Here is a 17,048-nt window from a genome sequence, read left to right on the forward strand (position 1 = left end):
GATATATGCCCATTTGTACTAAATACATATTTGTAACTTGTCACTTGTAAATTGTAATTGTAAGTTTGGTGGTATAGGCCCCTGTTCTGAGACCATTTAACTGTGTGGGCAAAGTTACATAAAGTTGGGCAAAATTATAAACCCTTAAAAGTATTACTTGGGTTATATTGAATTGGTATTTGACCCAATAGAATTTAATTCCTAGTATTACGAGTTTTTGCCAATTTGAAACCTGTAGGTAGGCTCTTGAGTCGTTATCCTATGAAATCTTGGAGCCTATATTGGGTTGTCCATACTTCCTAAATTCCTAACTAACACTAAGTACTTTAGGATTTCATACCTATTTTAATTCATTTTATTCCTTGATTTTTAAGGCAAATATGCGCCTAGTTTAGAAATCGGCATGTAATATACAGTAACATGATTTGCCCAACGTCTAGTTTTGATTAACTAGTATATTATGCAGACTGTGCATATTATTAATAGTATTTTGATTGTCATTATTCTGCGATAGACAACCCATTTCTTTGATGTTTTTAGTTTCATATAAATGCACCGAACTAACTTACATAGAAAAACTATGACTATAATTTAAATAAACATCTAGATTATGGACTAATTACACAAATTAATTTAATATTATGCATTTCATTAATGTTACAATGGAAATAATATGAGCACTGTCTTTATGAAATACAACACAAATTTAGAATATGTGTATTCATAATTGAGTAAATCTATTGGAGTGTCTAGTAGTGTACCTATTTATTTCTATTATACTAAAGTGTATTAAATTAACCTTCGTTTATTTTATAAGTATAACTATATTCTTTACAGACATAATCCGCAAATTTGTTACCATCAAATTTTCAACTTCGGCCATGTTTATTGATTAGCATAATTTTTGCACAAAAAATTAAAGGGCAAAGTTGACAGATTTGATGGTACAAAAATGCGAATCACATCATTAATATCTAAATCCTGTATCTATTGGAATATTTCTATTTTTGTCATGAATTAAGGTACTGATTGTAGAGAATTGAGCAAATAATATAAAGGGATAAAGGTCCCGGGATGTATATACGAAAATAATTGATTTTTTAAACAAAATTTTGCTAGTTGATAGTTTTTTTTTTGTAAAATATGAAAAATAATGAGTTTATTTTTATGCTGTATAGGTTAGGGGAATAATTCAGGTTTCATGTTTTGATAGGATCATAGTTCAAAGTTAACAACAACCCAACTGACTTATTTGGTTACCTTGTTTTAATAAACCTAATATTTAAGACTACGATGCTACTTTTGGACTTAACTTTAAATCCGTTATTTGTAACATTAGTCAAAATTGATAATATTTCAGCAACCATTTTATTAATAAACTTCATTTATCTACTTCACCAACGTGATCTATTTAAGACCAATCAAAATTATCTTTCGCTTTTTTATAAATATCTGAAAATTACATAGGTTATTACTATTGCCCTGCCAATATGAACTCTATGACATTCGTATAAGGATCGCCACGATATGTGGGATGGCAGCAAATTGAAACTGATAACAGAATTTAGGAGACTTGGAGTCACTTTTATTTCGTCGTCAGGCAAAGTTAAAACTTTCCTGTTTCTGATACATGGGCAAAGTTGTCACTTTTTCAATTTCTGAGGCATGCATTTTTCATCTTTTTATATATTACATTGATGCTGGTGTAAAAGTACACCCCTTGAAAAAATAGTAGCACCACAGTTATAGTGCATAATTATTTCAGGGAAACGTACGAACATGTCTTGCTATTTCAGTCAGTCTCGGCACAAAAAGTACTGAGGTTGGCTGAAGTAGCATGACAAATACGAACGTTTCCGAGAAAGTACGATGGAAAACAATTACGAACTACATCTGTACTACATGTAAACAACTTATTTTGTGTTCAAAAGAGTGACGACACAGAAATGAAATCTCTTATTTTTTGTTATCAATGATCAGTGAGAAGAAAATAATAATTTATTTATTTATTTTTATAATATACAAAAACCCCTTGTTTTCTTGTTCTTGCTTTTTGTGTTTGATTTATCACTCTTCATTAATTTATCCCTGGTTTATGAAAAAAAATTTGATTATAATATTTGTAGTCACATTGCTTTCGTAGGAATCAGAAATCTTGGCTACCGCAAAACCCACATGAATTTCACACAGTCACTTAAAATTTTACTAGAATTATTTTATATTTAAATCACTAACTGCTATAATCTTTGTCACATCTATCGTCGTGGTCCCAATATTTCTGACTCCTCGGGACATCGGAGACATGTCTTCTGGGTGGAGTCTTGCCGGTACCGCTCACAGCTCCGTCTGGATTCTCTGTGCTGTTACGCCGGAATCTACCGGGGACTTTCTCTCGGGAACTTCTAGAGTTCGATCGGTATCTCTCCTCTTTTTCTGGCTCTTTTTCATCAGTTACGCTATCTTTAGAGCGCTGTCGAGTCCAATTCCTCTGTCTATTTTTGTTTGGATCTTCGACCTCTTTATCTTTCCTCCAGTTTTCTACAGGCCGCCTGGCGCTTGTTTTTTGTACTTCGTTGTTGACTCTCTCCGGAGCTGGTCGGTCGTTTGGGAACTGTTGAACGAAACCATCTCCTTGAGAGTTGAAATTAGTGTTAGAGGTATACGAGTTTTGTATGTACGCTCCGTCGCCTTGCTGTAAATAGTTAGGATAATTCTCTTGCAAGTAGTTGTTGAATCTGTTAACATTTGGTACGTTAGGTGGTGGGTAATCTGGGACAGTAACTGGATAGTTCTGTAGATTTGGGGGTAGAACAGTAGGGTTGAACACAGGTTCCTCCTCTTTCTTTTCCTCTTCCTGCCGCCAAGAGTTCAAATCATATCGCTTGCTAAGACTGTTTTTGCTAGTCCAAGTCTCAAAGTTATCTTGGCTGACGGATAAAGCTTGTTCCTGTCTTAGAAGTCCGGCACCAGCACCTAATATAGGTCTTAGTTTGGGTTTCATTTCTCCGTCCCCGTCGAGGCTTATTTGAGAGATGTTCTGAGAGACTTTGTCGCTTAAGTCTGAGCTGACATCAGTTCTGTTATACTCTTCTTTCTCCGGGCTTTTCTTCCACGATCCGTAGCTGACTTCGCTGTAGTTATCTTCGGAGGCTAGGTCTAGGTGTGCAGCGTAGAACTGTTGTAGCGTGTTGGGCAGCGGGAGGAACTTGTTGAGGCAGAGGTCTGCGGATAGCAGGAGCCAGATGATGCTGGAGGGAGGCGGGGAGAGGAGACGGAGACGGATGGATATGGAGAGCTCATCCAACTCTTGTGATAAAACTGAGAGGAGTTCTCTGCCATTCTGCATTAACTGGAAATAAAAAAAATACAAAATTTTATCCAAACTTTGTCTAAACTAAAACATGACTAATGGGGTAAATTATTAGTTGTAGTAATCGCGAAAAAAAATTGCCTCCTCTAAGAATTATGAAGCAGCTTTTAAATCTGTGGGTCGCTACTATAATGTTCGAAGTTTCCACAGGGGAGGCACGGATGCTCAAAAATACTTAGTTTGTTTTAAGTGGTTAAACCGTTAACCCAGTGTCAAATTGGACTGGTAACCATGGTAACTCCAGGTTTAACCGGTTAACCCGGGTTAATGGAATGTTGCAATTAGTGCCGCTAAGAGGAAAGTAGAGCCAAATCACAGGGCGGACACGCCATACATCAAAAATCATTTGCGTTTATATGTGAGCGCGGCACGTCTGTACACGCGTCATTGTGTATGTGTGGGTAAGTCGCTTTACTGAGAGGACGCCAGTAGTGCGCCAGATGCATGTCGCGGCCAGTCGCGGGGCGAGGTCATGCGAGTCGGGGCGGGGCGGGGCGTGGCCGTTCGGTATGATAGTACTATTACTTATTCTGTGGCAAAATTACCTGCGTAGCGAGACTGCGATGTGCGCGAATGTCATCACTCGCGAGCAGCGCCTTCATGTACTGCAGCAGTGGACCGGCCAGGATGTGCACCTTATTACCGTTGCATAGACGCGCTTCTGCAATGGCATAATTTCAATGGGTTAATTTTTTTTGCTAGCACACAGCAATCTTTACTTTGTAAACATACTTATATACATAAAAAACACCCATGACTCAGGAACACAGATATTTGTTCCTGAGTCATGGGTGTATTTCTATGTATATAAGTATGTATTTATCTATATACGTATGTATATCGTCGCCTAGCAGCCATAGTACAAGCTTTGCTTAGTTTGGGGCTAGGTTGATCTGTGTAAGATGCCCCCTGATATTTATTTATTATTTATTCCATAGTATTCTACGATAGTTACCAGCGAAATAATCCCCCATGAGGTTAGCAGCATTAATGAGGAATAGCGGATTGGCTCTTTCTAGCACGTCCAATTCTGTAAACAAAACAAGGTTGTACATTAATTAATATATGGAGTGAGTAAGTAATCCCCAATAGGGAATATTACGCGAAACTCTGCGTAGGGGGCGCCACTACTACTATCCGTTACGATCTGGGGGTCTACCGCGAAACAAGAAAATCGAAATTTCGTTATCTAACCTCTCTATCACTCTTGCAGATTCGAGCGATAAAGAGGAAGATAACTAAATGCAGATTTTCGCGTTTCCCGGTAGGCCCTTGTTAACAAACCGCCTTGATGCATCAATGCCATATTTTATTGTCTGTGAAAATTTGACAAAAAACAGTTTACCCCTCCTCTCCCACGACTCATATATGAGTCGCAACGCTTATGGTGACGTCACATCGTGGGAATCGACAGGTAAAGGCACAGTATGTGAGGAGCTAGTGCTGCACTCTGGCGGCAGAACATTGCAGTAATACTCCTTATTAATTTAGGTAGTGTACTTATCTTCCTTCCATCCTTGTACGCACAGTCGCACATGCACTACATCATGGTATAATAATATACTCCGCCTGGTACTCCATTCCCGTCTTTTCTAGGTCACCTAACTGACACGGGCCTACGTCATCATGCGACAGCGCTATATGATAATATGCGATATTAGCGCTATATATAGCGGCCATGTTGTTGTGACGTAGGCCCGTGTCACTCTGGGAATGGAAGACCATGTTTTATTAGACTATGCACTACATCTGTACCAGTTTATAAATATAGATACTCACTAGAGAATGTCCCCTGCATAACGACGTTTAGTAAATATAGCGTCGCATAGTAACTGCTGTCGTGACTGGCGCGTGAAGGAGGCGCCCACGGCCGCCAGTTTACGTGACGTCACGGCCGACAGCAGCGCCACTCAAAACTTGGCTAGTACCAGTTTATAGATACTCACTGGAGAATGTCCCCTGCATAACGACGTTTAGTAGAGCGCCGCGCAGTAACTGCTGTCGTGACTGGCGCGTGAAGGAGGCGCCCACGGCCGCCAGTTTACGTGACGTCACGGTCGACAGCAGCGCCACTCAAAACTTGGCTAGTACCAGTTTATAGATACTCACTAGAGAATGTCCCCTGCATAACGACGTTTAGTAGAGCGCCGCGCAGTAACTGCTGTCGTGACTGGCGCGTGAAGGAGGCGCCCACGGCCGCCAGTTTACGTGACGTCACGGTCGACAGCAGCGCCACTCAAAACTTGGCTAGTACCAGTTTATAGATACTCACTAGAGAATGTCCCCTGCATAACGACGTTTAGTAGAGCGCCGCGCAGTAACTGCTGTCGTGACTGGCGCGTGAAGGAGGCGCCCACGGCCGCCAGTTTACGTGACGTCACGGTCGACAGCAGCGCCACTCAAAACTTGGCTAGTACCAGTTTATAGATACTCACTAGAGAATGTCCCCTGCATAACGACGTTTAGTAGAGCGCCGCGCAGTAACTGCTGTCGTAACTGGCGCGTGAAGGAGGCGCCCACGGCCGCCAGTTTACGTGACGTCACGGTCGACAGCAGCGCCACTCAAAACTTGGCTAGTACCAGTTTATAGATACTCACTAGAGAATGTCCCCTGCATAACGACGTTTAGTAGAGCGCCGCGCAGTAACTGCTGTCGTGACTGGCGCGTGAAGGAGGCGCCCACGGCCGCCAGTTTACGTGACGTCACGGTCGACAGCAGCGCCACTCAAAACTTGGCTAGTACCAGTTTATAGATACTCACTAGAGAATGTCCCCTGCATAACGACGTTTAGTAGAGCGCCGCGCAGTAACTGCTGTCGTGACTGGCGCGTGAAGGAGGCGCCCACGGCCGCCAGCTTGCGTGACGTCACGGTCGACAGCAGCGCCACTCAAAACTTGGCTAGTACCAGTTTATAGATACTCACTAGAGAATGTCCCCTGCATAACGACGTTTAGTAGAGCGCCGCGCAGTAACTGCTGTCGTGACTGGCGCGTGAAGGAGGCGCCCACGGCCGCCAGCTTGCGTGACGTCACGGCCGACAGCAGCGCCGCCGCGCGGAACGACCCGAAAGCTTGTCTGTAAAGATTATATATAAATTAAAGTTTGGCCGAACTAGTAACAAAAGATGGTAGTATATATATGTCGGTAAGATCAGGCAGATCGTGAAATTCCCAGGCATATCGTAGAACGTGAAAATCTTTGTTTCATTCCTTGAGTTGACTGCGAGGCTTCTATTTCTGGACAGTTTGCCCTCGGGCATCTGAAGCAACCTTATGTGTCTTATCTTTTGGAAACCCTACACATCTCTAAGGATAATTTCATAAACTATATAATCTTATTAGTTCTGACACCTAGAGACATTTACACCTCTAAATAAATATAGATTTTTTTTTTTGTGTTTATCGATCTGTATTTTTTTGTAATTCGACATTAACCCCTGGAGCGCCCCAGAATTACCGTAGTATGGAACTCCTATACTAGTTACCAGCACACGTGTCTGTTTAGGGCGCTCCACGGGTTAAGACACCATATACATCTCTAAGTAATTGTAATACGTTGAATTGGAAGTTGCAGTTAGTTGTATTTTATAAAATTGTTGATGTATTGTTATTATTTTTGCTTGTATGTAAATTCAATGTTGACGTGTAAAAGTGCCCTTGTGGCCTATTTGCTGGATAAATGTTTGAAGTTTTTTTGAAGTTATCATGTAAACAAACGTGACGTCAAAGTGTCATTTCAACAATACGATTCATAGACAATCTAGACATCGTAATGACACATGTTTTTGAGGTGATCCGTTCGTTACTGCGATTATTGATGAAAAACTCATTAGATATTATATTTTTCAGTGGTTATTTGGTTGAGTTCAATACTTTGTGAGATTCTTTAAGTATACAACATTTAAGTGACGATTATGGTGTAAAGTGTCATCCTATGGAACTTGCTAACTATGTAAACACACCCGCCATACTGAAATCATCATTCAGTGACAGTTTCAATATGGCGGTTTGTTTACATAGTTAGCAAGTTCTATAGAATGACACTTTAATTCCAAAGAAAAGAGTGATAATGTCTTTGAGAAGTGTTTGTTTACATGATAGGACAGTAAGGATGAATACATTTTATACTCAGTATCTTTAGGTATTTAAATAAAGGTAAACAATTAATTTGTAAATTTTCGGGTAGTTGTAACATCTATTGGTTAACCAACCAAATACAAAACCGCCTGGATCTGTCACTGAACGACCTGACTTTAACCTACATTATTTGATCATGTAATGTTTTCATCTACCCTCAACTGGCTTGAGGAGCCATTTGAGGGTAGATTTTGTTCGTAATATGTAATAATCCTTTATTTCAGACAGTAAATTTCATTTTTCTACTTTTGGAGAAGGTGCAGATTTTGTTTACTTTTATTTAAATACCTAAAGATACAGACTTTAGAAGTAAACCTAAAATAAACTTACTGCAGACGCGTCTCATCAGGACATATGCTGGACACCGTAGTCTCGAAATTTTTCAACTTTCTGTTAAACGCGATGCCGTCCTCGCCCGGCGAGAACTGTTCCAACTGAAAATAAATAGTAATAGTACTAGAGATGCAACGGATAGTTGTTTGGCCGGATACCGGATGTTCGGCCTGACCATCAGCCGAATATTCGGTATCCGGCCGCCGAATATTCGGCCGGCGTAAGTATACTTAATTTCGGTTTTTCGGGTGCGTATTGTGCAGGTTTCGTAGTGAACGTTCGCGATGACTAATTTTTAGGTTCGAAATGAGTGCGCGAGCAAGTGAGTGGAATGTTTAATTTGACAGTGACTGTTTCTTAAATCCAATTTGTTTACTCGAAAATCAAGCAATATTACTATCCGGTCTCCAGCCGCAGACTAAGTCACTATCCGGTATCCGGCCGGATTTATAAATAAGGGCCGGATAGGCCGGATACCGGATACACACATGATACTTCTCTCTCTCTTACTCTCCCTGTCTCTCACATCTTTCTCTTTATAATAATTAAAGACCAAAACTCACCAATGTCAGAAGCGGAGTGTACTGCTCCTCAATCTGCAGCAGCTTTTTCAAAGCCGTTTCATCTTCTCCGCTCACATGATGATTCCCTCTCTCTTTCTCTCCCTGTCTCCCACTTTTTTCTCTTTCCGCCTATAATATTGGTAAAGATCAAAATTTTAAACTCACCAGCAATGTCAGAAGCGAAGTGTACTGCTCCTCAATCTGCAGCAGCTCTTTCAAAGCCGCTTCATCTTCCCCGCTCACATGATACTTCTCTCTCTCTTACTCTCCCTGTCTCCCACATCTTTCTCTTTATAATAAAAGAAATCTTTATTTTTTTTTATTAAAGATCAAAACTCACCAATGTTAGAAGCGGAGTGTACTGTTCCTCAATCTGCAGCAGTTCTTTCAAAGCTGTTTCATCTTCCCCGCTCACATGATACTTCTCTCCCTCTCTTACTCTCCCCGTCTCCCACATCTTTCTCTGTTTGGTTATAATTATAATAATTAAAGACCAAAACTCACCAATGTCAGAAGCGGAGTGTACTGCTCCTCAATCTGGAGCAGCTCTTTCATAGCCGTTTCATCTTCCCCGGTCACATGATACTTCACTTCCTCTCTCTTCCTCTCCTTGTCTCCCACATCTTCCTTCTCTTTCTCCTGTTTGGGCTCTTTGTCTGTGAACATGGGAGCTTTAAATTGTTTCGATTATTAATGGGATGATGAGTGAATGATTTTGGGTGATTCTCATTATACAGTAAAATGTATCTAGAAAAAAAGGCTCGGTAGAGAAGAGAGTACCATTTTGTACCATTTGGAGTTGAAACTCTAGGTCCATGGGGTCCCAGCGCGCATAAGTTGTTCGCAGAAATCGCGAAGCGTCTGGTTGACGTAACTGGTGACCGAAGAGCTGGGGGCCACCTCGCACAACGTATCAGCATTGCGATACAGCGAGGAAATGCCGCCAGCATCCTTGGTACAATGCCTCAAGGGCGTATTTTAGATTTAAGCTAGTTATTGATTTATTTTAGTAATACCACTGTATACATTATATCTTGTTTGTAAATAAATGATTTTAACAGAAAACAATTGTATTTCTCGATGACTATGTGTTAAATTTTAAAGGACAAATAAAAATCACCCATAATATGTTATTTGGTGAAATGATATAGATACGATTGTTAGTTTAGTAAAAAAAACATTCAGTAGGTAGGGGTAAGTGGCATGAAGGTGGCTCTTTGCCAACGCACGGACATACAAAATTCGCTCTGAAACTAACATATTAAAGCAAGCGGCTCTTTCAAGACTTGGCTCCTACATGCCACCTCTCCTCTACTTAAAAAAAACCGGACTAGTGCGTGCCGGACTCGCCCACCGAGGGTTCCGTACTTTTTAATATTTGTTGTTATAGCGGCAACAGAAATACATCATCTGTGAAAATTTCAACTGTCTAGCTAGGCTATCACGGTTCATGAGATACAGCCTGGCGACAGACAGACGGACACCCTTACCCTTTGGGCACGAAACCTTAATAGGATCAGTTACATGAAAACCATACCTACTTTACCTATTGAAATATCATCTTCGGAATTTAGCATCATCAGTCCATAATATCTGGCAGACCGAGCTTTGCTCGGAAAACATATAAACACTCAAAAATGCGCGTTTTCCCAGAGATAAGACCTAGCTAGATCGATTTGTCGCCCCTAAAAATCCCCATATAGCAAATTTCATCGAAATCTTTAGAGCAGTTTCCGAAAAGCCCGAAATATATAAATAAATAAATATATATATATGTATGTATACAAGAATTGCTCGTTTAAAGGTAATAAGATTAGTAGTTTCAATCAAGAAACTTGTATTTTATTGACTAACTTAACTTTATGTTACCTGTCGTATCAGGAATATCAGAATCCGTAACTATTTCGACACCCATTTTTGTATTTAAATTATTAAATAGATCACTATTTCCACGCGAATACAGGGAGCTAACAGATACACCACAATGAACGACCAAATTATGACTACGACTGATCGCGGTACACAATACAATAGTGAGGGTGGGCATTGTACTTTAAAGTGACAGGTAGCTTTACAGGTAGTAAAAATTAACAGGTACCTACATCCTTATTTGAGTATCGATGGACTATGTGACGTTATCTATGAAAAGGGACCTTATTATCGATTGCGTTTACGCCATTATTAACGATGCTCCGATATAAATACAATGCCGCGCGACGCTGTGCGGCGTAAGCGCCATCGACAATAAGGTCCCTTTTCATAGATAATGCCCCATATCTTTGCAATAACGTTTACGAATTGTTATAAGATTACGATTGAGATCGTATTATCTTCTCTTTCACTCCTTCTACGACTGTGCAAGTGTGAGTGAGAAATATTACGACCCCGGTTTGCGGTAAGTATAACAGTGTGGCGGTGGTAACATCATTGTTAAAGTTAGCCGTCTACCTGTATGAGCTGCTGTTGTAATTTGAATCTTCAAGCTTTGGCAATAGAGTCGATATTTGAGAGGATAGTTTTGTCACGGGGACAGGAAAATAATCTAAGTATTCCCAAAGGGTCCTTAATCCCTATTACTAAACTTACATTGTCTTTCTGACCTTAACCCTTAAATGCATAGTGTTGCCAAATGTCTACAAAGATTTAAAAAAAAAAGGCTTACGTTCTTGCAAACACCTTTATACCAAACGTCAAGTAGTAGGGTGATGATTTAAGGGTTAAATTTTTCGCAATATTTTCGATTTATAAAAATTACATTCGTTTTAAGACGAAAAGTCGGAAAGCTTGGAAAAATCCAGAAGTTGATAATGTTTATTATGTGATATTGAACGGTGTTTTCGGGGTTTGTAATTATTTTATATTTAAAAACTTTATCATAGGTATATCACAAATAGTGTATCTTTGTAATGGTAGTAAAAAATTAAGTGATACATATATTAATTTCGGGCAAAAAGAAAAAATAATGAAGTGGGTTGTAAACACTATTTGGAAGCCAACACTCTTCGAGCCCTTCCCTATGCTCAATAGTCTAAATCGTAGAATTTTGCGCTTGCTCTAGATTTATAATTAGAACTCACAGCAATAACCAACTTTGCTCTTTTGCTGCACCTCTATCTATCTAATACCTTTAAACGAGCAATTCTTTTTTATTTATATATATATTTCAGGGATCTCGGAAACGGTTCTAACGATTCGAAGGGGTTTTCGGAGCTGAAAAATCGATCTAGCTAGGTCTTATCTCTGGGAAAACGCAAATTCGTGAGTTTTTATAAGTTTACTGAGCAAAGCTCGGTCTCCCAGATATTATGTACTTACAATACTGATTGCGGGCCACATCTAGACCAGGACAAGTGGCATACTCGAAAAAAGACCTATGCTCAACAGTGGCCAATATGATGATGATAATATAAATTATGTACCTGTAGCTCTTGGGCTCAATTCAGCCAAGGCGCGCGCATCGTCGTCGCCGGGCCTGGGGGAGCGCAGATGGTGGCGGCCGGAGTAACCGCGCCCGCGCCCCGGGGTCGACATTATGTGCTATATCATATATACTATTTAAGATATATGTCATTGCGCTAGTGTCCGTCCATGCTCTAGTTTTCGTCCACTTGACGGATTAGCAAATAATATATTTCATTTTTAATTTGCTACTTGCGATGTACCTATAATTTTTATGTAGATAGATAAATTGTTTAGACATTAAGGATTGTAATAAGTGGACGAAAACTAGAGCTGGAAGAAAGTTAGCGCAATGACTTAATTACTTTTTGCGACAATAATTATGAAGTACCTAAATAAAAAGACTAGAAAATTAAATAGGTATGTCATTCAGTTTACTTAAATGTATTTAGCTTGGAGTTTAAAAAAACACAAGAGTATGATCATAATAAAATACACCAAAAAATTATGAATTAGGGTTGAAATATGCATAAATCCAGAAATACAATTATTAGCCATAGTCAATTTGTTAAAGACCATTAGGTTGTTCTAAAAAAATGTGTCTGTAAGTGCAGCCTAATTGCCACAACCCATACAAAATTTATGAAAAGAGTCGTGGCAATTAGACACAACTGCAGACATATTCTTAGAGGATGACCCCTGAGAGGATCGCTGAATATGTGAACATTTAGCTGTACAGAGGCATAAAATGCTGGACATGTCAGATTTTACCTGGACACCCTAAGTTGGCCTAGCCCTAGCAAGCTCACTCCTGGACATTTAAGTACTAGGGATCATAAATTATAGCACCATACTAACTTGTGTTAATTTTATTTCCTTCAAATTAGATTGCTATTAGATATGTTGTACACACACGTAGGTTAACATACAACATAAACACGAACAACAGCAGAGCAACAAAATTTTACTTAAAACCATAAAATATGAGTCACAAACATGATTGTTTTGACGAATGTTCTTTCATAAATAACAACTTGTGAATAAATAGGTATGGCTAATGTCATATGTAAACAATGCCTATGAAATCTCAACATATCAGTATCACATATACGGACGTAAACATACAACTCTGTAATCGGTAACAGGCAGCAAGATGGAACAAAGAAAGCTGCAGTTTAGACACGACTTGGGGAAATACGTCTATATAGATTTGAGTGAAGCATCAAATCGCTTACCACAAAATCATGTAATACGCACAAGAATCAATTAAAATAGTATCCCATTCTTACTATGTTTATTTTAATACGCTCCTAACACACATGTTACACATGTGTGCTGCTTATTTCTCACGTAAATGCAAATATATGCCGGTAAAAACCACGACAGATTTCAAAATTGACCTTTTCTTGCAGCTCTGACACGTTTTATAAATCAAACTCGAACTATATTTTTACCAGCCATCGCTTACTTATATTGTTTTTAAGGTAATTTCTCGTAGTTTTACTCACCAAATAAAGTATTATGAACAAATAATAAGTTATTATTTCCTAGCTGTGTAGTGGAGTTGCAGTTGTCATACGTATCACTGCCATATTGGTAAGACTAGCGACGTACCGAAACGGTTTACGTGGATTTACGATTTAACGATAAAGCCGGTTTTATAAATTGACAACGAATATTTCTGTTTGAATTTATTTACAAAGCAATGAAACAAAAGTTTAATATCAAAAGTATCAAAACGTAATTTAGGCTTGTTAAAAATGTGTTATCACTAACTCGAATCATTTTAGTATAAATAAAAAGGTAATTGACCTTACATGAAAACGTCGATAAATACCGGTTTGGACAACTTATGTCGCCGGATCTTGGGCCGATCGAAAAATGACATTTCAGTCATTTCAGGGGGTGAAGTGGAGGGGTGTAAAACTACGGGCGGAAGTGTAGCTGGAAAAACGATTTTCCGATATAGTATTACTCATGTATTACTTATCTTAACCAAAATGCAAAAAGCTTTAAAAGAACTGTATTAATTAAACCAAAGAATTTATTTATTAACGTAGTTTGTGTTTATTCGTTAGGATCAAAGAAGTATAGCCGTTGCGGCTAAATTGTGGTGTTATTATTGATATTTTTATTTTACGCGCTTACATAAAACGGTATCATTTTTAGTACATTTATAATTTATTGATTAAATAGTTTAACCCACCGTTCTACTAGTAAGAAGTCACGAAAACCGTAAAAAAAAAGTATACATTTTTTTTATAAAAAATGTCTGATGGTCACGGAGAACCCAATCAGCATCGGAAAGAAAGTGTTTCTGCGGCGAATGTGGCCAGCGATAGTCCTGTAACAGACCCCGGGCAAGTGCGAGGGGGCTCCACAGTAGAAGGGGCTGCTGGGAAGTTTGAAGGCCCCAGGGTCAAGTCTGGAGCCCTAAAAAAATCTGCAAGATATAGAAGTAGATCGCTGTCGGCATCGTCGGCGGATTCGTACAGTTCTACGTCCTATACTGGTGAGTTTAAAAAAGTTTGTTGTTTTTGTAGTGTTGGCAGGAATTCAAATTATTTTAATTGCTTGCTGTGTTGTTGAACTTTTTATTTTGAAGCTCTAGTCTATTTATAAATGAAGATTAATGTTAACGTAAGTTTTGTTAAAGCTGGTGCATTTTACAGAGATATATTTCTTAAAACAAATAAATTCAGGAGTCTTGTAAATTTGTATAGTTTTCTTCTGAATCATATTCATTGAATCATTAAGTATTTTATCTTTAGTAGGGTTGGCTGGTCGAAGTATTTTACAAATGGGGCCAGCATAGGTTTTCCTGTCAATCCCTAGAATTGTGTCAAATTCTTGTTTTTTTTTTTAACTTTCCTGTCCTGGATGCTAGCTTTATTTAAATCTCATAGATCAAAACTAGAGACCGGAAAAACCTAAAATGCTGGTGTCATCTATGCAAATCTTTGATAGTCGCCAACCCCATTGGAGTAAGGCAATTATTCATCATCTTCCTCACATTGTCCCGGCATTTTGCCACGGCTCATGGGAGCCTGACGGGGTCCACTTGGCGCTTGGCTTGGCTTGGTTTAGTAAGGTAATCATTATTAGGAATTAGAATATAGACAGAATTGGTGGAGTGTTATTGTTTTTTAAGCTGGGTAAAATTAGGCATGGTAGACATGTTTGAGCAAGTTTATGGTGCTATAATCATAATGGGACCTTTACCCAAGGTCTGCAGGCCATCATTATTATCACTATAACTCCCTCTAATTTGGTAGGGTTTCCTCTGTATGATCTATTTAATAATTTGCACATAAATAGGTCCAATAATATCTCATAAGGCTCTAGTAATGTTAGATACTGAACAATATCTTAGACATGTAACTAGAAGTAAACTGTCGCTCATTAATCTCATTAATATCAAAAAATATCATTAATGTAAAGTTATTGATACATAATAAGTTTTTTTGTTGTTTTTAAATCAACTAATCATACTCATTGAAAAAAAAAGTTATATTAAGTATATGAGATGTCAGGGCCAATCAAGTAAATTTTTCTTAAACCTTTATTAATTTCATAATTATAAAAAGTACCTATTATAAATTTGTATGAAAATAATCAGTATAACTAAGAAAAAACTCTAACAATACACTATTAAGGTTTCAATTAAAATGAATACTCTAAACTTCACACAACTTTGTTAACATTCACTCTTTAATTGGCTTTATTCATGTCACTATCTACAGAACATTGAAATATATACTTTATTTAGTTGAATTAGAGTTCGCTATTGTAAAGAATAATATCAGCAACATTCTTACCCAAATATGGACCTTATATCTATGGAATAAGGTTTATATTTGTTAGTTAACAATGTGGATGATATTGATAATACATACACTGTTTTAGGTATGTAATCAACATTATGGTATCCATCTAAACTGAGATAGTTGTGTTGTTCAAAATGTTCTATCACAGCCTGTTGCGGAATACATTGAACAGATTTTACCATTTTGACTGGAAAATATAATCAGTCACACGCCAACCTCTTTCCTACAAGACATAACTTATACAGGAGAAATAGGACTAAGTACTAGTTTGTAATTGTGATACACAGATGTTTGTTATAGATACTTAAATAGATTTGATATGGATTTGATTTCTACCTAAGGGGTGGTGCACAAATCACGCGAGGTGTTTTCGGCTACTTTTTGACCCCCCCTCCCCCTTGGTGATATTTCGTGAGGTTTTTGGCTACCCCCAACCCCTACACCCACATAACCTCACGTGTATTTAAAAAAAAATCTCTCCGACCGGTCAAGGCCACGCGCTCCAAAATTTCGTAAAATAGACTGGCTACTTTGAAGTACGGAGTGAAGATTTATGTTTAACGAAACCGAGAAAAAGTATCTGCTCATGTGGTAGGTATTTTTTCTCAGTTTCGTTCACTGTAGAAAAATGCACATGAGGTCTCCTTATATCCCCCCTCCCCCAACGTGATATGTCGTGATTTTTTCGTGACCCCCCCCCCCCTATCGGACCTCGCGTGATTTGTGCACAAGCCCTAAATACAGGCAGAATACATATTTTTATTTTAAAACTCTTCACCCACCCAAATCTAATAGCACCTCTAGGTGTGACTGATTTTGAGACCCAAGATCCAGGGTATGAATCTCACTCATGCCATACTTCTTCTATTAAATAATTAAACGAACGGCAAACAACCGTATACAGTCTGCCTAGCGGCCTCTGAAGCTACAAGTCGCATGGACCCCACGTGTGCGTTGGCCGCGCCTATTCCACTTATCCCTACCGCGATATCCCCCCCAGTGGGGATACGTGGAATATTTGTCCATCTATTTCTACTAGTAGGGATACTTTTCCATCTATCCCTACTAATTGATGCCAAATGGATTTTTTTCCGCATATCCCTACCATTTTCCCCCTGGTAGGGATAAATGGATTTTTATCCACCCGTACCTACTGTTTTTCCCCCTGGGGGGGACAGGTGGAATTATTTCTATGTATACTCATTGGTTTCCCCGCCGGTGGGGATAGGTGGATTTTTTTTCACTTATCCCTACAACCTCGCTATTTGGTCCATGGAAACTTTTCCAATCATCTTAACCTGATTGTATTTTGGTAGGGATACATGGAAACTTTTCCAATCATCTTAACCTGATTGTATTTTGGTAGGGATACATGGAAACTTTTCCAATTATCTTTACCTGATTCTTATTTTGGTTGAA

The 17,048-nt window shown here is 38.7% G+C and overlaps 2 protein-coding genes across 2 annotated transcripts in view; one reads left to right on the forward strand and one right to left on the reverse strand.

Moving 5' to 3' along the window:
- Positions 1-254: 254 nt before the first annotated feature.
- On the reverse strand, positions 255-13,400 carry LOC134802915 (uncharacterized). The gene is made up of 8 exons (XM_063775635.1): positions 13,311-13,400; positions 11,823-11,940; positions 8,908-9,074; positions 7,838-7,941; positions 6,295-6,446; positions 4,326-4,400; positions 3,916-4,031; positions 255-3,349 (listed from the first exon to the last, which is right to left on the reverse strand). The coding sequence occupies exons 2-8, from the start codon at positions 11,932-11,934 to the stop codon at positions 2,231-2,233; spliced, it is 1,845 nt and encodes a 614-aa protein (XP_063631705.1). The 5' UTR covers positions 11,935-11,940; positions 13,311-13,400; the 3' UTR covers positions 255-2,230.
- A 351-nt stretch (positions 13,401-13,751) lies between these two features.
- Positions 13,752-17,048, forward strand: part of LOC134802865 (adenosylhomocysteinase-like 1) — a 49,257-nt gene continuing 45,960 nt past the window's right edge. The window contains exon 1 of the mRNA XM_063775600.1: positions 13,752-14,314. Coding sequence (XP_063631670.1) covers positions 14,071-14,314 — 244 coding nt within the window. The 5' untranslated portion in view covers positions 13,752-14,070. The remainder of the gene's footprint in view (positions 14,315-17,048) is intronic.

This window comes from Cydia splendana, chromosome 25 (assembly GCF_910591565.1).
Source record: "Cydia splendana chromosome 25, ilCydSple1.2, whole genome shotgun sequence".
NCBI classification, from domain to species: Eukaryota; Metazoa; Arthropoda; class Insecta; order Lepidoptera; family Tortricidae; genus Cydia; species Cydia splendana.